General features: G+C 47.8%; 2 protein-coding genes across 5 annotated transcripts; both read left to right on the top strand.

Moving 5' to 3' along the window:
- Positions 1 to 40: 40 nt before the first annotated feature.
- On the top strand, positions 41 to 7,648 carry Tmem138 (transmembrane protein 138). 2 transcript variants are annotated; one of them, XM_070032207.1, is made up of 5 exons: positions 41 to 310; positions 2,385 to 2,652; positions 3,324 to 3,495; positions 5,731 to 5,806; positions 6,049 to 7,648. In XM_070032207.1, the coding sequence occupies exons 2-5, from the start codon at positions 2,525 to 2,527 to the stop codon at positions 6,159 to 6,161; spliced, it is 489 nt and encodes a 162-aa protein (XP_069888308.1). In that variant the 5' UTR covers positions 41 to 310; positions 2,385 to 2,524; the 3' UTR covers positions 6,162 to 7,648. The 2 variants fall into 2 exon arrangements, with proteins under 2 accessions (XP_069888308.1, XP_069888309.1); XM_070032208.1 differs by lacking the exon at positions 41 to 310 and adding an exon at positions 462 to 527.
- A 5,751-nt stretch (positions 7,649 to 13,399) lies between these two features.
- Positions 13,400 to 17,542, top strand: Tmem216 (transmembrane protein 216). Of its 3 annotated transcripts, none has more exons than XM_070032192.1 (5): positions 13,400 to 13,462; positions 14,022 to 14,123; positions 14,813 to 14,905; positions 16,572 to 16,773; positions 17,027 to 17,542. In XM_070032192.1, the coding sequence occupies exons 1-5, from the start codon at positions 13,450 to 13,452 to the stop codon at positions 17,040 to 17,042; spliced, it is 426 nt and encodes a 141-aa protein (XP_069888293.1). In that variant the 5' UTR covers positions 13,400 to 13,449; the 3' UTR covers positions 17,043 to 17,542. The 3 variants fall into 3 exon arrangements, with proteins under 3 accessions (XP_069888293.1, XP_069888294.1, XP_069888295.1); XM_070032193.1 differs by having other exon boundaries at positions 13,439 to 13,476; XM_070032194.1 differs by lacking the exon at positions 13,400 to 13,462 and adding an exon at positions 13,483 to 13,717.
- Positions 17,543 to 22,258: the final 4,716 nt, after the last annotated feature.

Here is a 22,258-nt window from a genome sequence, read left to right as displayed (position 1 = left end):
AGCAGGGAGGGAGCCTCCGCCATCTACTTCCGGAATTTAAAGCGGGCTTCCGGAAGCCTGGACGATATCTCCATGACAACCGACGTGGTTCCTTAGGGTGAGGGGTTTGAGAAGCGGTGGTGTTGACGCGAAATCAGAATTTCTGATACTGTTGCTTTTGGCTTGAGCTTGTTGTTGTTGTTGTTGTTTCCTGCCAAGACAGCACCCTTTTAAGCGAGTCGGGAAGGGTGAGGCAAGGGCAGGCGGCAGGGAGCGGACAGTGAAGCGCGCTGCTTTTCCTCGTCAGTCACCGGAGGCGGAGTCGGTCCAGGTAGGGAGCGCTGCGGGCGGGCGTGTGGCGGACCCCGGCCGCCCCCCGCCGCCACCGACCGGTGCGGACCTGCGGCGTGGTGGGACTGAGCCGGGGATCCCGGCGCCGCTCACTTGCCACTTAGCGAAGGTGCGGGGAGGCCTTCAACTCTGCCTGACCCGGTGGCCTTGCCTCGACTCGGGATAATTCTCTTCCTACCTTGTTGCGAGGATTAAAGGTGGTTGTCTTGGGTACCAAGCTTATCCTGGTGTTGGGGACCGGAAGGGATAAACTATGATTGTTTATGAGGGAAGAAACTCAGGTCGAGAGAAGCCACAATGATAAACCCAGCAAGGTGGGACTTGTCCATCAAGTGAAGTGGACCCAGGGCTTAAACTTCTCCGTGCCTTTATGCAAAAGAGGAATTACATGTATTAAAATGTCTACTTATTGTCATAGCCCTAGCATCAATTACTGAGCATGGAGGATTAATAAATTTGTAGCCAGGCGCCGGGCTCTACAGGCTCATGCTTGTAATCTTAACTACTCAGGAGGCTGAGATCTGAGGATCACAATTCGAATCTAGTTCATAAGATTCTTATCTCCCAAAAGGCTGTACGTGGTAGAGCACTAGCCTTGAGCACAAAAGCTCAGAGCCAGAACCAGGATCTAACTTTCAGCCTCAGGATGGACAAAGACACACACAGACACACACACACACACAGACACACACACACACACAATTGTAAAACATTTTACAGATAATATTTAATTGCTGGAGCACTTCAGAGCAGTTTGATAGTTGTTTATGAATTGGATCTTGCTTCAGGGTCATAGGACACTCCAGATTAATTAGTGAGCCTTGAAAATGTATGCAACCCTTTGTTAAAATAACTTTAAAGACTTTCAGAAGAGCATTGTGTCCTCTCTTATCCCACTTTTTTGTTTTTGTTTTTTGGGTCCGGTCGTGGGGCCTGTACTCTGGGCCTAGTCGCTGTCCCTCAGCTCTTCAGCTCAAGGCTAGCGCTCTACCACTTGAGCCACAGTGCCACTTTTGGCTTTTTTCTTTTTGTTTATATGGTGCTAAGGAATCGAACCCAGGGCCTCAGGCATGCAAGGCAAGCGCTCTACCACTGAGCCACCTTCCCAGCCCCTCTTATCCCACTTTTGCATGGGCATTTTCCCCATCTACTTATCAGTCTATGGGTTATGGAACAGCAGTGTAGGCCAATAATTACGAGTAGATTCCTGATCCAGGCTGCCAGGATCAAAATCCCAGCTCAGCTACTTACTACTAATAAGACCGTAGACAACTTATTTTACCTCTCCAGGCCTCAGTTTTCTCATCTGTAAAAAGGGAAAAGTAAGAATGTGCCTTTTACCTCATGAGGTTATTTCAAGCTTTAATATTGGTGTCTAACAGTCTCTGTCACACTGCAACTAATATGTTTGCTGCTGTAATTATTATTACTACCATATGAACGGGTGTCCACCCTTCTCTATAGATTCTCTTAGTACATTTAGAATTTGAGCCAGGTATAGAGAAAGGTTTGTGGCTGATGGTCCCTAGAAGAAATGACAAGTTGAGTTTTGGGGGAGTTGTTTTTGTTTGATTTTTGGAAACAGAAACACCATAGAGCCTAGATTGATCTGAAACTCTGTACAGCCCAGGTTGGCCTCGAACTTGAAATCCTCTACCTCAGCCTCCTGAATGCTAGGATTACAAGTGTGGATTATTTTAGTGATTCTTGGTTTTGTTCACTAACATATTCTACTCCCCTGGAACAGATGCTCAGCATTTTTTATTTTATTTATTTATTTTTTTTTGGTGCTGATTCTAGGGCTTGAACCCAGGATCTAGGCACTGTCCCTTATTTTTCATTCAAGGCTGGTCTCTCCTACTTGAACCACAGCTCCACTTCCACTTCTGGCTTTTTGCTGGTTAATTGGAGATAAGAATATCATGTCTGCCTGGGCTGGCTTCAAACTAGGATCCTTAGATCTCAGTCTCCTGAATAGCTAGGAGCCACTGGCACCCGGCTTCAATAAATGTTCCTTAGTGGATTTCTAACTTTGCCTCATTTTGACCCCACAGGTACTGATCTCAAAGCAAAGGAAATCGCTCTGAGTTGGAAGCAAATGACACTTTTCCCTCAGTGCTAGGCAAAGAACCAGGAGCTATTTTCTGGGAAACTGTGGAATGTGCCCTTGGGAGCCCAAAAAAGCCGGAGGAAGATGCTGCAGACGAGTAACTACAGCCTGGTGCTCTCCCTGCAGTTCCTGTTGCTGTGCTATGATCTCTTCGTCAATTCCTTCTCAGAGCTACTCAGAATGGCAGCTGTCGTCCAGCTGGTGCTCTTCATGTGAGTTCTCAGGTGGGCCTAGAAAGCTAAAGCCACATAATTTGAAGGCCCTATCCATCATGGCTTATCATTTTAAAGTTATTAGTAAATGGGCAGGGGTGTAGCTCAATGGTAGAGCACTTGCCTAGCATCCATAAGACCTGGGGTTCCATCCCCAAGGATGGAATTTTAATTTTATTTTATTGTAAAGATGCTGTACAGAGAGGTTACAGTTACATTTCTTTTAAAGAGAGAGGCCAGGTGCCAGTGACTCACACCTATAATCCTAGTTACTCAGGAGATCTAAGAGTTGCAATTTAAAGCCAGCCCTGGCAGAAAAGTCTGTAAGACTCATATTTCCAGTAAATTACCAAAAAGCTGGAAGTGGATATGAGGTTTAAGAGCTAGAATGCTATCCTTGAGCACAAAAACACAAGGTTAGTGTCCAGGCCCTGTGCTCAAGCCCTGAGATTGACACACAGACACATTAAAAAAAAAAAAAAAAAAAAAAGCCTAGTGTTTGGGCTACAAATCAATGGGTGGTATTAGTTATTTGTCATTTGGGTCGTAGCCCTGCTGCTTGTGGAGACTTGGGGTGACTGTATCACAGGGAAAGGCAGACCCAATAGAGCCAGCTCGTGGATTCTCACATGGGCATCTGTTTGGCTGTACTTTGTTTTATATGTCCACAGCATTCAAGACATTGCAATCCTCTTCAACATCATCATCATTTTCCTCATGTTCTTCAACACCTTCATCTTCCAGGCTGGCCTGGTCAACCTCCTATTCCATAAGTTCAAAGGAACCATCATCCTGACGACTGTGTACCTCGCCCTCAGCATCTCCCTTCATGTCTGGGTCATGGTAAGAGTGGAACTCTGGATTCTCAAGCGTGTGTGTGTGTGTGTGTGTGTGTGTGTGTGTGTGTGTGTGTGTGTGTGTGTGTGTGTGTGTGTGTGTGTGTGTGTGTGTGTGTGTGTGTGTGTGTGTGTGTGTGTGTGTGCATGGTAAGAGTGGAACTGGAACTCTGGATTCTCAAGTGTGTGTGTGTGTGTGCATGTGTGTGTGTGTGTATCTCCCTTCATGTCTGGGTCATGGTAAGACTGGAACTCTGGATTCTCAAGAGAGAGAGAGAGAGAGAGAGAGAGAGAGAGAGAGAGAGAGAGAGAGAGAGTGTGTGTGTGTGTGTGTGTGTGTGTGTGTGTGTGTGTGTGTGTGTGTGTACGTGCTGGTATTGGGGCTTGAACTCAGGGCCGATCCTCAGATCTCAGTCTCCTGAGTAGCTAGGATTACCAGTGTCCAGCTTAATTCTTGATTTTTTTTTTTTTTTTGACACTCATGCTTGAACTCTGGGCCTGGGTGCTGTCCCTCTGCTCTTCAGCTTAAGGCAAATGCTCTACCACTTGAGCCACAGCGCTACTTCCAGTTTTCTGGTGTTTATTGGAGATAAGAGTCTCACAGACTTTCCTGTCCAGGCTGGTTTTTTTTTTTTTTTTTTAATTGTGAAAATACAGAGGGGTTACAATTACATGGGAAAGATAATGAGTACATTTCTTATCAAGCATTGTAGCCTCCTCCTTTGTTTCCCCTTCCCATCCCTTCCCATCCTCCCCCTGCCCCCAAATCCTCCCCCCCTCTCCCCACCCCCCCCCCCCCCCCCCGCACCAAAGTTGTGAAGTTCATCAGGCTGGTTTTGAACAGTGATCCTTAGATCTCAGTCTTCTAAGTAGCTAATTCTTGAATTTTTAAAGAAGTAGGAACAGCATTCTTCTGGGAACCCCAAACCATTCTTTTACACAATAAAATTCCTTGATAGGAATGAGACAAAAGGAAAGCTAAAGTGCTAAGCAAGTAAAATTGTCACGGACACTTTTTCCCAAACTTCTTTGGAAGTTACTGGACTTTTAGATAAGGTCCAGTAACTCAGTCAAACTCAAGTGGCTTTTTGTCTGTAATCCCAGCTATAATATGAGGCTGAGGATCACAGGTTAGAGCCAGCCCAATCAGGAAAGTCTGTGAGACTCTTATCTCCAATTAGCTAACAAAAAGCTGGAAGCAGAGCTGTGGCTCAAGTGGTAGAGTGCTAGCAAAAATGCTCAGAGACAATGTCCAGGTCCTCTGTTCAAGCCCCATGACTGACAAAATAAAATAAAATAAAAAGTCCCATAACTCTGGAACATTGTTTACCATTGTCCCAAATAAGCAGTTCAGACCAGAAGTTGAATGGGTTTTCTCATGATATAGGGAATTCGTGGGCATCAAGGTCCTGTAGGCTGTGGTGTAGATAGTATCTGTTTCTGTTGCCACATAGGAATGCTGCCTGCATTTGGGTGCTTTATGCCCACTGCCATGTCCCTATTCTTACATTGGAAAACCAGACCCCTTTCAGCTTACAAGAGCTGTAGATCCAATCCAGTTATCATGGTTTTATCTTTCTTCCCTTTCACAGATTCTTCCTTCTCTTTGGTCATCTCATGGGTCTCATGCTTGCATTTTCATGGAGCACATTAAAACCTCAGGCTTTGGGGCTGGAGCTGGAACTCAGTCAGTGATAGTGTTTGCCTCACATATGCAAGGTCCTGGGCTAGATCTGCAGGCCCACAAACAAAGCAAAACCTCAGAATCTCTAGTTGCTTCTTTCCTAAAACTTCCTTCTTGGCTGGACCCTGTGCTCTGGAATCCCCTGGAGAGAATTGGAACTCCCATAAAAGACACAGAGCCATACTGAGGGCTCTGGGAGCTTCCTGCCTGGGGTTCTATTCTGCTTCCTGTTGATCTGCTTAAGCCCTGAGAGCACCAGAGCGTTTATCTGACAGGAGCTGAGGCTGACATTTTCCAGGCCAGACAGCTGGACTCCTAAAGATACTGCATGTCATTTCTCCTTGGCAAAGGCACTCAAGGGGAAGGGAGTAAATGCCTGGGTTCACGCTCCTCCCTGCGGGCTAAAGGATGTTGCCTGTATAGCAGACCAAACACTCCTTGGCCTTTTAAACTAGGAGGTGAGATTAGCAATGATTCTCAACCAACTGCTTTCACTGCAGCTCAGCCAGGGAGATGTTCAGGCCTTGTTTGGCCATTGACCTTTTATCTCTCCTTCAGAAGTTACGCTGGAAAAGCCCCAACAGCTTTGTTTGGACAGATGGACTTCAAACGCTGTTTGTGTTCCAGAGACTAGGTAAGGATCAGAGAGCCACCTGGGGCTCACTTGGGGTCCAGAAGGGTCTTTGGCAGTGAAAGCCTTGCTCCTGGCTTCCTGGCCTCATTATAGCTGGCCTGGGACGGTTGGGATGGTCATGTATGGATGGGAGAGAGCACTGCCCTCTGGTCAGAGACAGTGGGAACATGGGGCAGGTCTCAGACTTGTAAGGTTTCGTCCTCTCAGGGCCATTCTGAAGCTTCTTTCTACTTTTTTCTCAGTGGCAGTGCTGTACTGTTACTTCTACAAACGCACAGCTATGAGACTGGGCGACCCCCGCTTCTACCAGGACTCTCTATGGCTGCGCAGGGAGTTCCTGCAAATCCGAAGGTGACAGCCTCTTGTCACACTGCTAGGTGGATGCCTTTCCTTCCTGCTAAAAGCCACGGGTGCCACACTGCAGAGCTGGCCACAGATAGGCACAGGCTGATTGTGTTTATCATTCAAGAAAGAAGAGCATTCCTCATGCAAATTCAGTGTTCTCCACAGTCTTTAGTACGTAATGCTTTCCTGGGCTCCTTGCTGCAAAATTCAGGGCTCCCAACCTTGGAGCCTTGGTTCTGCCTGGGACAGCAGCCTTCTGGCTCCCACTCCCCCATGACATACTTGATTGACTAAAAACTGCAGAGTGATGCTATAGTGGTCCTGACTGAGCACCCTCAGACATTTAGATTTTTATACCCAAGGTACTTTTTTTACATTTATAAACAGGAAATAAACTTTTTTTTCATAAATGATGGCATCTCTAGCTAGTTCTCTGCATGGTTAAGAGGCATATAAAGTGACAAGCTCACAATCTATTTGATCAAGTGGGCAGAAGGAGCCATAGGTCAAATACAAGCTGGGCACTGGTGGCTCACCCCTGTAATCCTAGCTACTCAGGAAGCTGAGATCTAAGGATTGTGGTTCAAAGCCATCCTGTGCAGAAAAGTCCCCATGAGACTCTGATCTCCAATTAACCATTCAAAAAACTGGAAGTGAGGGCTGGGATGTAGCTCAGTGGCAAAGCGCTTGCCTAGCAAGTGCAACGTCCTGGGTTCGATCCCCAGTACCAAAAAAGAAAAGACAAAAAAAATACAGTAAAAAAAAAAAAAACTGGTGGGCTGGGAAGTTGGCTCAGTGGTAGAAGCGCTTGCCTTGCAAGCCTGAGGCCCTGGGTTCGATTCCTCAGCACCACATAAGCAAAAGGAAAAAAGCCGGAAGTGGTGCGGTGGCTCAAGTGGTAGAGCGCTAGCCTTGAGCTGAAGAGCTGAGGGACAGCGCCCAGGCCCAGAGTTCAGGCCCCACGACTGGACCCAAAAAAAAAAAAAAAAAAAAAAAAAAAACTGGAAATGAAGCTGTTGCTGAAAGTAGTAGAGTGCTAGCCTTGAGCAAAAGAGCTCAGGAACATCACTCAGGCCCCAAGTTCAAGCCTCACAACTGACCAAAAGAAAAAAAAGATATGTATTGAAGCCCATTTTGAGCCAAGGTACTTTTGTAGAAATTCAGTATGTGTTTGGGCTGGCTACTGGTAGCTAACACCTGATTTCCAAGCTACTCGAGAGATTGAGATTTTGAGGTTTGAAACTGGCGCATGCAGAAAAGTCTCTTAAGACTTTTATCTCCCAATTAACCACAAAAATAGCCACAGCTTAAGTGGTAGAGAAAAACAAAAAACAAGCAAGCTGGAGTTCAAGCCCCTTAACTGCACCAAAGAAGAAAGAAAAAGAAAATGTACTCTGATACCTAGCCATTTAGCCTATTTGGGCAAAGGAGATTTTTTTAAAATTCCTGTGCTACTTTCTATTGCCAGAGTATTGTATAATAAACCACGATGACGTATGACTACATCATTTGATTTTCAGATCACAGGGTTCAACAGACCATGCTGATCCTGGGTGATTTCAGCTGGGTCTGCTCCTTGTATTTGTGGGTAGCTGTGACCAGTGTGGTATCCTGGAAGTTTGGGCTTACCTAGGTAGAATGCCATCCCTGGATCCTATGACTTACCCTCCAGCAGGTAGACTGGGGTCTGTGAGGAGTAGAAGAGCACAAATCTCATTGGATATCCCCGTTTTAAGCCTCAGAGTCCCATGGGCTACAGACAAGTTGAGGCTGGTTGGCAGTGGCACAGTTGCATTAAGAATGGCACCTGCAGGCACAGGGCAGAACAATAGCACCCACACTGGGAGGAGTTCGGGAAGCATGCCACCAGGGGCCCAGCCCGTGGTGCAGATTCCATGAGGAGGGAGGCAAGAGTTCAAAGGTGCTTACTGTGCCTTGCCCTACCCAGATCTCACATGGAGGCCTTAGGAGCAGTCTTCTGGGCAGCAGAAGGCCTACATTGGTGGGCAGACATACTGAGGGACTTGGGAAGCTGCTGTAGGAGAATGGTGACCACAGCTGGAGAATTTTGGGAAAAAACATTGAAGATGTAGGTAACCAAAGCAGGCAGGGACTAGTGGGCAGAATTAGGAAGCTGCCTGAATGCAAAGTGTGCAAATCTATAACATTGTTGACAAGATGGCCACAACAAGGTGCCTAGACAATGTCTAACTGTCCAGGGCTTTGCCTCCTGGCACAAAGCTGGAGCAGAGCAGATGAGCAGATGAGCTCTTGCTGGAACCAGGGAGCAATGCTTTTCTTTCTGTCTCTCCGGTGCCCTCTACTGACAAAGATGCACATTGCACTTGCAGTTAGGGAGGAAGGTCCAGCCTTACACACAAAAGGTATTTATTAAGGATCACTGAGGGTCTGGTAACTGCTGTCTGTGCTAGGAAACCATGAAATGCTAGAAATTAAACAATGCCTTTGTAAACAATCAAAAGGCCAAAGAAGTTATAAAGGCAATTATAAAATACTTTAGACTGAATGATCATAAAAATTTAGTATATCTTAAAAAAATTACCGTGTGTGTGTGTGTGTGTGTGTGTGTGTGTGTGTGTGTGTGTGTGTGTGTGTGAGTTTTGTGGACTTTGAACCGCAATCCTCAGATCTCAGCCTTCTGAATAGCTAGGATTACAGGTGTGAACCACCAGCCTGGCTTAAAAGTTATCTTGGGACTTGGAATGTGGCTTAGTGGTAAAGTGTTTACCTAGCATGCATGAAACCTTGGGTTTGATTCCTCAGTACCATATAAACAGAAAAAGGCAGAAGTGGTACTGTGGCTCAAGTGGTAGAGTGCTAACCTTGAGCAAAAAAAAAAGCTCAGGGACAGTGCCCAGGCCCTGAGTTCAAGCCCCATGACTGGCAAAAAAGAAATAAAGAGTTACTTTTATGTAGTTATACAAAGGGGTTTCATTCACCATATCAATCCAGTATACCTTTTTATTTTCTTTCTTTTCTTCTTTTGGTAGCACTGGGAATCCAACCACAGGCCTCACACATGAAAGTATTACTAAGCTATATTCTCAATCTCTTGTTTCACTTTATGAGCGAATTTAACCTTGATACCCAGCTTCAAAGGTCCTTTCAAGAAACTATAATTACAGGCTAATCATAAATATAATTAGGAGGGCTGGGAAGGTGGCTCAGTGGTAGAGTGCTTGCCTTGCATGCCTGAGGCCCTGGGTTCGATTCCTCAGCACCACATAAGCAAAAAGAAAAAAGCTGGAAGTGGTGCTGTGGCTCAAGTGGTAGAGTGCTAACCTTGAGCTGAAGAGCTGAGGGACAGTGCCCAGGCCCAGAGTTCAGGCCCCACGACTGGACCCAAAAATAAGTAAATAAATAAATATAATTAGGAAAAACCTGAACAAAATACTAGCAAAGGAAATCCAGGATAAAAGATATATCTGCTGTCTGCTAATGGCTCATGCCCTAGCAGCTACTTGGGGAGGTTGAGGTCTAAAGACAGTGGTTCAAAGCAAGCCTAGGCAGTAAAGTCCATGAGACTTTTTTTTTTTTTTTGGTCTTGGGGCCTGAACTCTAGGCCTGGCGCTGTCCCTCAGCTCTTAAGCTCAAGGCTCTACCACTTGACTCACAGCGCCACTTCCAGGTTTTTCTGCGTATGTGGTGCTGAGGAATCAAACCCAGGGCATGCAAGGCAAGCAGTCTACCACTGAGCCACCTTCCCAGCCCCTCCATGAGATTTTTATCTCCACTTAATTACCAGAAAGCCAGAAGTAGAGCTGTGGCTCAAATGGTAGAGTGCTAGTGTTAAGCACAAAGAGGCTCAGGGACAGCACCTAGGCCCTGAGATCAAGCTTATGTTCAGGAAAAAGATATCTGTGTTGGGCCTAAGACCAAATCTGGTTGCAATGATTTCCTAGGACTCACAGGACTTGGTGTAGAGTTATATTCAAGGTTATAATTTTTCTTTAAAAAATTTTTTTTGTCAGTTGTAGGGCTTGAACTCAGGGCTAGGGGGCTGTCCCTGAGCTGTTTTGCTAAAGGCTGTGTTCAGAAACTGAGTCATGATTGTTAGGAAAGATCAAGTGGCCGAAAGCAGAGAAAAAGAAGGCAGAGACCTCAGCAGACCAGAACAGACTTTAATCATGGCTGCAGACGGAACATCTAGAAGTATGAAAAACAAAGAGCAGGGAAGGAAGGGTCTGAAGCTTAAGTACAATTTGTCAAGGGAACATGTTGAACTGAGTTAGGGTCCAAGTAGCAGTCACGTAGACATTACAATGAATGTTTGGGTCAAAAGGCCATACTGCCATCTAGTGTGACTGAAAAGAATTGTGTAAATTTAGGTGAGTGGGGGAAGATTCTGATAAGGGGCAGGTGCGGGGAGCTCAGTGGGCCATGGGAGCAATACTGGGTTATAAGAAAACAAGGCTTCCCATCAGCTAGAGAAAATATGCACACAATGAAGTCCAGAGGAAACCGGAAGCTTCCAAGATTCCTCTCCTGGAGGCATTGCCCAGGTTATGCTTACTTCCTCCAGCAACGTGTTTAGGCAACTTCTGTGGAATACTGTCTACAGAAGAAACTCAGAGATTCAAAGTTTTGGGGGTTTTAGGTCAGTCGTGGGGCTTGAACTCTGGGCCTGGGCACTGTCACTGAAATCTTCAGCTCAAGGCAAGTGCTCTACCAGTTGAGCTACAAACGCCACTTCCAATTTTCTGGTGACTAATTTGAGATAAGAGTCTCTCTGACTTCCCTGCCTGGGCTGGCTTTGAGCAGCAATCTTCAGATCTCAGCCTCCTTGAGTAGCTAGGATTACAGGCTTCAGCCACTGGTGCCTGGCTCAAAATTCAAAGTTGTGGAGCCTGGGTGCTGTCCCTGAGCTCTTCAGCTCAAGGCTAGTGCTCTACCACTTGGCCACAGTGCCACTTCTGGCTTCTTTCTGTTTATGTGGTACTTAGCAATTGAACCCAGGGCCTCATGCATGCGAGGCAAGCACTTTACCACTGAGCCACATTCCCAGCCCCAAGTACAAAGTTTTTATGAGACACTAACCACCCCATTCCTAGAATGTGCCCAAATCCCAGACTCCCTGAAGGAAAACAGGTGTTCAGCATGTCACTTTTTCAGTTCGATGGACTGGTGAAATCCTTTCAAAGTCAAGATCAGGAGCACCAACCATGGGCCAACCTTGAAAACACCTTTCTAGAGATTGCACTGTCAGATCATATATATTTATTTATTTATTTATTTTGGGGGGGTCAGTCTTGGGGCTTGAACTCTAGGCCTGGGCACTGTCCCTCAGCTCTTCAGTTCAAGGCTAGTGCTCTACCACTTGAGCCACAGTGCCACTTCTGGCTTTTTCTGTTGATGTGCTGAGGAATCAAACCCAGGGCCTCATGCATAAGAGGCAAGCACTCTACCACTGAGCCACCTTCCCAGCCCCTCAGGTTTGCTATTTTAACTCTTTCCTGAACAAGCTTATAACCAAATGGATGTTTCCAGAAAAGGAAGACAGGTGACACCCTTGGAAAATCAATATAATTCCTCATAGCAGAATAAGAGTGAAAACTGTCATCAAAATACTTACAGAAAAAGCACTTAACAAAGATAAGCCTTTCAGACAACTGGGAAAGGAAGATACTTTATTAGCTGGACAGTGAGTATCAACTGTGGTTTCAATATGAAATGTTCTTCACAGATTATGTATTGAATGCTTGGTTCCAAGCTAGTGGTGCTATTTTGGGAGGTTCTGGAAACATTAGGAGATGGGGCCTAGTTAGAGGAAGTAAGGTCACTAAGGAGATGCCTTAGAAGGTTACACAGATTCCAAAGACAGCAGCTTCCTCCCCATGATCTCAGGCAGCCATGCTATCTACCTCTCAGCATGAGGCAGAATTAATAGAGTTGAAGACTCTGGGCTGGAATCACTAAAATCATGAACAAGGATAATTTCTCTCTTTAAACTTACAACACTGTATCTAAAAAGATCGATAGCAAATGTGGGGTGTGACTCGAGTGGCAGAACTCTTGCCTTGCCAACATGAGGTCAAAATAAAAACCACCTCTCCTAACATAATGGCAAAAGATCAACCACTTCTTCCTGAGGTTAGGAATAAAACAGTTAAACTCCCAGCACGGGGGGGGGGGGGGGGGACACGACAACACAACACAAAGGAATAAAGCAATGTCTTGTTACCACAATTTTTTTTTGGGGGGGGGAGGGGTCTGAACTCTGGGCCTGGGCGCTGTCCCTCAGCTCTTCATCTCAAGGCTAGCGCTCTACCACTTGAGCCACAGCGCCACTTCCGGTTTTTTCTTCTTTTTGCTTATGTGGTGCTGAGGAATCGAACCCAGGGCCTCATGCATGCAAGGCAAGCGCTCTACCACTGAGCCACGTTCCCAGCCCTTGCTATCACAACTTCTATTCAACATTATACTGGAGGCTTCAGCCAGTGCAATGAGGCAAGGAAAAAATAAATGAAGGTGTGGGGAGTGACAAAAGACCAGGTAAAAACATTTTTGTGGATTACACGACACGTGCGTACATAGAACAAAACAGCTGGGGGCCACTGTCTCCCGCCTGGAACCTTAGCTACTCAGGAGGCAGAGAGGCGAGGATCGCGGTTCAAAGCCAGCCTGGGCAGGAAAGTCCGCGCGCCTCTTATCTCCGGCCGGCGTGGAGCTGTGGCTCCGGTGGTCGGGCCGGCGCCCAGGCGCTGGGCTCAGGTCCCGCGGCCCCTTGCCATGCCCCGCTGCGGCAGCAGCTGCTCTCAGGGCTCCGGCCGGGGGGTCGAAGCCCAGCTCACACACCACCTCCCGGGGCCGCCGTCCAGCTCCGCTCCTCGGCCGTGGGGTCCCGTGGCCTATCTGTGGCTTTCCCGCTCCATTTCCGGCCGATCTGGCGTCTTCCAGCAGGACCCCGGGCCTGAAGCCCGCCCCAGGGAGGAGGAGCGGCGCCACGCAGGCTCGTTCTGCAGAGCACAGTCGCGCACGCCGTTCCTCAACTGCCCACTTCACCCCAAAACCCTGCAACCTGCGTGTGGGGAGCCGCAGGCCGGCCCTCGTGCGGGGGACCCGCCGGGGAGAGCTTCGCGGGAAGGCTGACACCCCGCCCTGCGCAGGCGCGGTGGGCCCGCGATGTCCCCCCCCCTCCCCCAGACGGCCTGACCATAGAGTCCAGAGCGCAGCCAGAGAGGCCAGACACTCGGGCCGCTCTGTCCTCCGCTTCCGGCAGCGCCTCGCTGCCCCGGGAGGGGCCGCTGCCGCGTACGCAGTTTCCATGGGGACTGAAGATGGCGCCGCGAGGTGAGATTCTGGAGGTGTGTGAGTCGCTGGCTCCCGTCCCGTCTGTGCACTTTCAGTTTCCCCACCTCCCTGCTCCCAGAGCTCCAGCGACACCCCCATTCTCCAGGCGGGGACGTCGCCCCTCGCTTGTCCACACCGAGCCCCGCCCACCCAGGGTTCCCGGAGGTCTTGTGCCGTCGCGAATACTGTGCCCCTAAACCCTGGGCTGGGCCTGCCTCAGCCGTGGCTCAGCTGTGAACAGCTGTCCTCAGCCGGGTAGGTGATGCCCCCAGAGCCCCACAGGGCCAGATCCGCCGCGATGACCCCAGTTACCCCTTGACTGCCTTTCCCGAAGCCCAGGGTGGAGTTGGATTGTAAGTCCTGGTGGGGAAGAGGGGCTCGAAGGAGGCCTCGCCCCACCCAGCCAAACCCTGCACACACACACACACACACACCCCACTCGCTGCAGAATCAAGAGTGCCCACAAACGGCCCGCCCCGCTCCTCTCCCGTTAGAACAGCACAAGGAACTGATCTTGAGCCGTCCTACCGCCCATCCTACAAGTGCCTGTGTTTTTCAGGTAAACGATTATCCTCCACCCCTCTGGAGATCCTGTTCTTCCTCAACGGGTGGTATTATGCTACCTATTTCCTGCTGGAACTCTTCATATTCCTGTATAAAGGTAAGACTGGACTTTGCTTGCTCCTGCTCCAACCCCCCTTTCCCACTTTAGCCCAAAGCCGGCTTTCATCAAAAACCGTCTTATCTTCAAACCCTTCAGCAAGAATTTCTTTTTATTTTTTTGTGCTGGTACTAGGGCTTGAACTCAGAGCCTGATCGCCCTTCCTTAGCTTTTTCACTTAAGACTGTCACTCTACCGTTTGAGCCACAGCTCCCACTTCCAGCCTCTTGCTAATTAGTTGAAGAACCTCAAAACTTTTCTGCTTGAGCTGGCTTTAAACTGGGATCCTCAGATCTCAGCCTTCTGAGCAGCGAAGATTACAAATATGAGCTATGGGCATATGGCTAAGAATTTCTTGAGTTTGGAAAATAGGACCTTTCCCCCACCCCTCTCTACTGAACTCTTCCTTAAACCTATTGGTGACCCAAAGACGCTGTTCAGTGGTGTACACGTGTATGTCCAGTCAGTTGGGGAAATGGAGTCCTCACAGGCTCAGGAGTAAAAGCCTGCCTCTAGTAGTCAGAGTTGTGCCATGAGTTAACTACCCTGCAGCTGTAGTATTGCCGCTGCCTCATAGCTACTTCATGGAGCACTAAGACTGATGTTCTCACTGTTCCTAAGTGGTTGGCAGTTCTTGTGGATGTCATTCGTTCTTACAAGCTTGCAGACTCTGGCTCTTGTATTGACAGGTCTGCTGCTGCCATACCCAACAGCCAACCTTGTACTGGATATGGTGATGCTCCTCCTTTATCTGGGAATTGAAGTCATTCGACTGTTTTTCGGTGAGTTTTTATCCAGAGAATATTTCCATTCCTTATGGAACAAGCTGGTTCCTGTAACTTAATTACCAAGATCATGTCCATAACCTGGACTCGGTATCAGAGGTCAGATCTGGAAATGTCTCCCATTACTTCCTCTCTGAAGCTTCTAGCTGCTGTCTCCTATTTTGGGATAAGATATACTTCTGTTGCTCTGTAGGCTCAGAAGCAGACAGGTCTGTGCCTGGTTCCTCTTGCTGGTTTTGGTGGGAGAACAGATTCAGCTGTTCTCACAACACGAAGCTCCCCATTTCTCTGATTAAGGATCTCTTTTAACACACATTTCACATCCCCAGAAATAAAGAGTATTAGCTAGAAGAGTTCGGGTTTGAAACTAGAGTTAAAGTGTAAACTGAGAAGAAAAAATACTTGCAGCACTTATAAGAAAGGAAAATGGGGCTCACATATACCACTAAGGAAAAGATGAAGTAATGTGAAAAGTTGCTAAAGAACACACACACACACACACACACACACACACACACACACACACACACACACACACACACACACACACACACACACACACACACAGAGGTTTTTTTTGGCTGGTCCTGGGACTTGAACTCAGGGCCTGGGTGATGTCCCTGAGCCTTTTTGTGCTCAAGGCTGGCACTCTACCACTTAAGCCACAGCACTACTTCTGCCTTTTTCTGAGTAGTTTATTGGACTTTCTTTCCAGGTGGCTTGGAACCTTGATCCTCAGATCTCAGCCTCCTGAGTAACTAGGATTACAGGCATAAGCCACCAGCGCCTTGGCTGTTTATATATTTTCTACTATTATTTTCTGTAGAGAGACAGACAGATAGACTGAGTTTTGCTACCTAGCCCAGGCAAGCCTTGAATTCATAATCAGCCTGCCTCAGTCCTCCAAGTGCTTGGATTACAGGTGTGTGCCATCATGTTTTGCTTGATCATGTATTTATTATTTTCAGTACTAGGGTTTGAACTCAGGATGTTACATTTGTTAGGCAGGCCTTCTACCACTTGAGCCACACCTCTAGCCCTTTTTTGTCATCCATGGGGCTGGAACTCTGGGCCCGAGCACTGTCCCTCAGCTCTTAGCTCAAGGCTAGCACTCTACCACTTGAGTCACAGCGCCACTTCCAGCTTTTTCTGTTGATGTGGTGCTGAGGACCTCATGCATGCAAGGCAAGCACTCTACCACTGAGCCACCTTCCCAGCCCACCTCTAGCCCTTTTTGCTCTGGTTATTTTTAGGACAGGGTCTCATTTTTTGCTCAGGCCAACCTGCACAGCAATTCTGTTTAATCCTGTGATGACAGTTACACAACACGACACTCAGCTTTTTTGTGCCAGGGATGGTCTTAAACTATTAAATTCCCAATCTTCAACTCCCAAGTAGTTACAGTCATAGATGTGAACCACTTGTGCCTGGCCAGTGTTACTTGATTTTTTATTATTTGTCTGGTACTGAATAATCAAACCCAAGGACTCGTGCATGCTAAGCAAGCACTCCACCGGTAAGCCATATTCCCACTTTTAAAGGTACAACTTCCCATACAAATCATTTCCCTCTGCTCTCCAATCCATCATATTCCATCCGCCTTGCCCTTGGGGCCAGGGAAGGCAGGCCACTTGGAGGTGACTCCATGGGCTGTGTCTGACAGGTACAAAGGGAAACCTCTGCCAGCGGAAGATGCCCCTTGGCATTAGTGTGGCCTTGACCTTCCCATCTGCCATGCTGGCCTCCTACTACCTACTGCTGCAGACCTACGTGCTCCGCCTAGAGGCCATCATGAACAGCGTCTTGCTCCTCTTCTGTGGCTCAGAGCTGCTGCTTGAGGTGCTCACCCTGGCCACTTTCTCCAGGTACTGCTGCTGAGGGCTGGATCCCTACCCCAGGGAGGGATGTGCTGTTCTCCAGAGGCTCAAGCGGTCCAGGGTCCAAAGCACTAGATAGAAGGGGTTGTCTGGACCTGCGGTTCCTGTGTTCAGTTGGAGAAAGCATCTCTCTCAAGAAAGAGATTCTTGTTTTTCTGGGTCCAGGAGACTTAGAATGTGGAATAGCTCAGGCTAGTAGCTTTTGTTCCCAAGTCTTTTAACACTTTCTTTCTGTCATCAGTATGGACAGGATCTGAGGCCGACAGCACACATACTTCTGGTACTTTACACCTGTGCGAAGTGATATGTCAAGCTGGCCTGGGAAAGGTGGTCAGCTTTTCTCCAGTACACACACCATCAGGCAACAAGCCCACCAAAGGCCAGTGAGCACCATCTTCTAAACCAAGAGCACCAGCCACACTCCAGTACAGGCTGGGCAACGTGGTCCCCATCCGGGGCCGTCTCAGAACAGTTTCCTGCTCACCTCTCTCCTTTGGATGTCATGGCCAAAGCAGCTGGTGTGGACCATGTGTGCTCCTTGGGCTTTCGGCAGGCCTGACCCACATGCCGTCATGTATGCTGAGCCACATCTGTCTGGCATGCACGTGGAATGCCTCACGAAGGTGATGGGAAAGCCCCCTGCCCCACTGCTCAGGGACACTGAGCTCCAGAACCTTTTTTAGTAGCTCATAGTGTTATTTTTCTATTCTGATCATGAGGCGAACACTACTTTATAATAAATATGTATTTTCTGTTGTGGGGTGGTGGCCTTTTCCTTGACACCTATCCTTTTGGATTTCATCCTGTGCAAGAGAGCACAGACACCGTCCCAACAGCGTGTCCTCCTCAGGCTGTTTCGGTGTCCCACTGCCTTAGACTGTAGTTTAACTAATGTCAGAGGAGTTGCCACCTTTGTCTTCTTCAGGTCTCATGTGCAAAAGACTGGAATTCCTCTGTCTCTGCCACAAAGGCAGAGGCAACTCTCCCTCTCGCTCTCCCTCTCCCTCCCTCTCCCCCCCCCCTTTCGCTCTCGCGCTCTCTCCTCTCTTCTCTCTCTCTGCTGGTACTAGGGCTTGAATTCAAGGGTGCTGTCCCTTCACTTTTTTCAATCAGGGTTGGTGCACTACTATTTGAGCCACTGCTCCACTTCTGGCTTATTGGTGGTTAATTGGAAATAAGAATCTCAGACTTTCCTGCCTACGCTGGCTTTGAACTACAATCCTCAGATCTCAGCCTCTGGAGTAGCTAGGATTTTAGGTATGAGCTACTGGCACCCAGCCCGAAGTCAGCATCTTGTCTGTTGTTATTTCTTATAGATCCTTTTCAGGGAGAGCTATGTGGAATTGGAAGTAGCGGATTCTAAACTTACCAAAAAAATAAAATTGAGCCAGGCAAGCCAGGCATTGGTGGCTCACGCCTGTAATCCTAGCTACTCAGGAGGCTAAGGATTGAGGTTCAAAGCCAGCCGGGGCAAGAAAATCCGTGTGACTCTTATCTCTTATAAACCACTAGAAAACCAGAAGTGGTGCTGTGGCTCAAGTGGTAGAGCGCTTGCCTTGAGCTGAAGAGCGCAGGGACAGTGCCCAAGTCCAGAGTTCAAACCCCACAACCAACCAAAAAAAAAACAAACCCCAAACACTGGAACTAGAAGCATTACTCAAATAGCGCTCCAGACTTGAACAAAAAGGTGAGCAAAAACACACAAAGGTCCTGGATGCAAATCCTAGTAATGATACATATACAAAATACTGAATTAATGACAACACACAGACATTTAGTGCTAGAGAATAGGCCCTACACATGTGTCTTCTCTCTTTCCCGGAGTAGTCATGTTTAGAACTATCCCTGTCAACTTTCTAGATACTAGCTATGTTTTTCAGCCTCAAGAAGCCACCAGGAGCTAGGCACCAGTGGCTCACGCCAGTAATCCTAGCTAATCAGGAAGATGAGATCCAAGGATGGAGGTTTGAAGCTTAGACCAGGCAGACAAATCTAAGAGATCTTTATCTCCACTTACCCAGCAGGAAGGTAGAAATGGAGGTGTGGCTCAAGTGATAGAACACCAGCCTTGAGTGAAAAAGCTAAATGAGAGCACAAGACCCTGAGTCTAAGTCCCAGTTTTGCCCCCCCCCCCCCGCCCCCAAAGCCACCAGAAGCTATAAAAAGACAACATTCACTTTAGGAAACATTGAATGAGGCCCTCTAAGGAAAAGGTTATTGACCTTTAAGCTTAAGCTTTCTATGCTGGATTTGAACTGATTTTTTTCCCCCAGCTGTTAAAGCTTGTCACCTCCTGTCACTACTGATTTTGTTGATTCTTTTTTTTTTTTGGTCATGGGGCTTGAACTCTGGGCCTGGGCGCTATACCCCAGCGCTTCAGCTCAAAGCTAGTGCTCTACCACTTGAGCCTCAGTGCCATTTCCAATTTTCAAGGTGATTTGTTGGAGGTATTGTCTCATGACTTTCCTGCCTGGGCTGGCTTTGAACAATGATTCTCAGAGCTCAGCCTCCTCAGTAGCTCGGATTACAGGCGTGAGCCACCAGTGCCCGGCTATTTTTGTTGTTTCTTATACCGCTGAGCTCTTGGCCTTCCAACTGCCCTTGGGTCAACCTAAATACTATGCAGGACAGAAACAACTGAAAACAAAATCAAGGTAGTGAAGGACAGGAAGTCTTTTTTTTTTTTTTGAGGGGGGGGTCTGGTCGTGGGGCCTGAACGCTGTCCCTCAGCTCTTCAGCTCAAGGCTAGCGCTGCTCTACCACTTGAGCCACAGCGCCACTTCTGGCTTTTTTTTTTCTTTTTGCTTATGTGGTGCTGAGGAATCAAACCCAGGGCCTCATGCATGCAAGGCAAGCGCTCTACCACTGAGCCACCTTCCCAGCCCAGGAAGTCTTGTTTTTGAGACAAGGTTTTACTACTCAACCCAAGCTGGGCTCAAATTCTTCAGCCTCAGCCTCCTGAGGTTTTAAGTGTGTACCACTATTCCCAATGGAAGAGTCAATGTGGCTAGAGGATCTGCTTAGTGTGAAGCAAGTCACTTCACAGCTCTTACACACCTGGAGGCACTAGTGTTCTGGGACCAGCTGCTCGCACTCATGGCTAAAATTGGCGAGTAATTGCCATGCTCATTTCTGCAGGCTGTCTGCCCAGTGCAGAAGGTCCACACCATGGCAGCAAGCAGAATTCATCCAGTGTGGAGCAGGTATTTGATCCATATATGAGTGAGGCTGGGGATACTCAGGCATATATCCCTCTGAAATATACAGTTACATCCTATGAGGGAGAAGGAAGTTAAGAGCATTCTGTTTTAGAGACAGAATTGAAATTTGCAGTTAAATGTAAAGGATAGAATCTTTGCTTCCATGGTACCTCCTAGGTGAGAGTATATCGCCTCAGCAATCTTTACCTTTTTTTTTTTTTTTTTTGCCAGTCCTGGGGCTTGAACTCTGGGCCTGGGTGCTGTGCCAGAGCTGCTTTTGCTCAAGACTCTACCACTTAAGCCATAGCACCACTTCTGGCTTTTTCTGAGTCATTTATTGGAGATAAGAGTCTCACAGACTCTTGTTCTGTCTGGCTTCGATCCATGACCCTTAGATATGTCTCCCGAGTGGCTAGGTTTACAGGCATGAGCCACCAAGTGGCTGGCTCTTTATACTTTCCTACACAAGTCTTCTGGAGCATAAAAAGCCTAGGCCCTAAGTAGATTGGTGGAGTAGCACCAGACCCCTAGTAATTGTGGCAGAGAGACATGGAACCCAACTTGAAAACAGTTTCTTTGATGCTTCAGTACTAGGGTTTGAACTTGGTGTCTTGTACTTTCTAGAAAGGTATTATCACTTAGGCATGACTTCAGTTCCCTCAAAACTTTAAATTCTGATAATCTTTTTAAGTTTCCCATTATCCTGCCCCTTCTAGCCCCTTCACACTGGTCTTGCCTTTCCAGATAGCAGCTGGAATTATTGGCTCATTTGTGGAACTTTTTTGTCGGTCATGGGGCCTAAAATCTGAGCCTGGGCGCTGTCCCTCAGCTCTTCAGCTCAAGCTAGTGCTCTACCACTTGAGCCATAGCACCACTTCCGGCTTTTTCTGCTTATGTGGTGCTGAGGAATGTTCAATTCCTCAGGTTCACCAGGGCCTCATACATGCAAGGCAAGTGCTCTACCACTGAGCCACCTTCCCAGCCCCTGTGGGAGTTTTTTGTTTTTTGTTTTTTTTTAATCATCTAGCCCTCCTCTTTGTCAGCTTCATTTCTCTGGCTGCGGGGATAAAAGTAAGATTCTGGATCATAGATTCTATTATGAACCCATCCTGAGCTCCTTAAGATTCATTCCTCCACTTACATTTAGACATAAAGTGGGCTTTAGAGGCTTAGCCACATCCTTGAACAACAATGACACATTGGTACTTGAAACCACTGTGGATCTGTTGACTAGTCAAATCATTGAGAAATGGCCATTCTACCTCAGGTTCAGGCTACCAACTTCCTTCACTGCCTTTTTTATTTGGGGGGGTGGGGGCTGTTGTAGGGCCTGAACTCTGGGCCTTGGTGCTCTCCAGCCCAAGGCTAGCGCTCTACCACTTGAGCCACAGTGCCACTTCCGGCTTTTTTCTTTTTTGCTTATGTGGTGCTGAGGAATCGAACCCAGGGCCTCCTGCATGCAAGACAAAGCGCTCTACCACTGAGCCACCTTCCCAGCCCCACTTTGCTTTTCTTTGTCAGTCACAGGGCTTGAACTCTGGGCCTGGGTGCTGTCCCTCAGCTCTTCAGCTCAAGGCAAGTACTCTACCACTTGAGCCACAGCACCACTTCTGGTTTTCTGGTGGTTTATTGGAGATAAGAGTCTCATAAACTTTCCTGCCCCAGCTGACTGAAATGTGATCGATCCTCAGATCTCAGCCTCCGGAGTAGCTAAGATTTACAGGCATGAGCCACAAAGCACCCTGCTGGGCTTTTTTTTTTTTTTTTTTTGGGTCCGGTCGTAGGGCCTGAACTCTGGGCTTGGGCGCTGTCCCTCAGCTCTTCAGCTCAAGGCTAGCACTCTACCACTTGAGCCACAGCGCCACTTCCAGCTTTTTTCTTTTTGCTTATGTGGTGCTGAGGAATTGAACCCAGGGTCTCAGGCATGCAAGGCAAGCGCTCTACCACTGAGCCACCTTCCCAGCCCCTCGCTTTGCTTTTGAAAAACCAGTTCTCTACTAATATCTTGACTCTTATTCCTCTTATTTAAATGGCAGTTCTGCTCACAGAACATTCACATTATCTGATTCCTAAAACATCCCTGTGGGGGCTGGGAAGGTGGCTCAGTGGTAGAGCGCTTGCCTTGCATGCCTGAGGCCCTGGGTTTGATTCCTCAGCACCACATAAGCAAAAAGAAACAAGCTGGAAGTGGCGCTGTGGCTCAAGTGGTAGAGCGCTAGCCTTGAGCTGAAGAGCTGAGGGACAGTGCCCAGGCCCAGAGTTCAGGCCCCATG

This window comes from Dipodomys merriami, unplaced genomic scaffold (genome assembly GCF_024711535.1).
Source record: "Dipodomys merriami isolate MVZ:Mamm:240054 unplaced genomic scaffold, mDipMer1.0.p SCAF_21, whole genome shotgun sequence".
NCBI classification, from domain to species: domain Eukaryota; kingdom Metazoa; phylum Chordata; class Mammalia; order Rodentia; family Heteromyidae; genus Dipodomys; species Dipodomys merriami.
The sequence above is the reverse complement of the archived record's forward strand: the minus strand, read 5'-3'. Positions and strand labels throughout refer to the sequence as shown.

Excerpts from the sequence above, each read along its gene's own strand:
- Tmem138 (XM_070032207.1), top strand. The coding sequence starts at position 2,525 with ATGCTGCAGACGAGTAACTACAGCCTGGTGCTCTCCCTGCAGTTCCTG. Across the intron at positions 2,653-3,323 it reads GTCCAGCTGGTGCTCTTCAT|CATTCAAGACATTGCAATCC; the intron begins GTGAGTTCTCAG and ends ATATGTCCACAG. Across the intron at positions 3,496-5,730 it reads CCCTTCATGTCTGGGTCATG|AAGTTACGCTGGAAAAGCCC; the intron begins GTAAGAGTGGAA and ends TCTCTCCTTCAG.
- Tmem216 (XM_070032192.1), top strand. Across the intron at positions 14,124-14,812 it reads CTTCATATTCCTGTATAAAG|GTCTGCTGCTGCCATACCCA; the intron begins GTAAGACTGGAC and ends TTGTATTGACAG. Across the intron at positions 14,906-16,571 it reads AGTCATTCGACTGTTTTTCG|GTACAAAGGGAAACCTCTGC; the intron begins GTGAGTTTTTAT and ends TGTGTCTGACAG.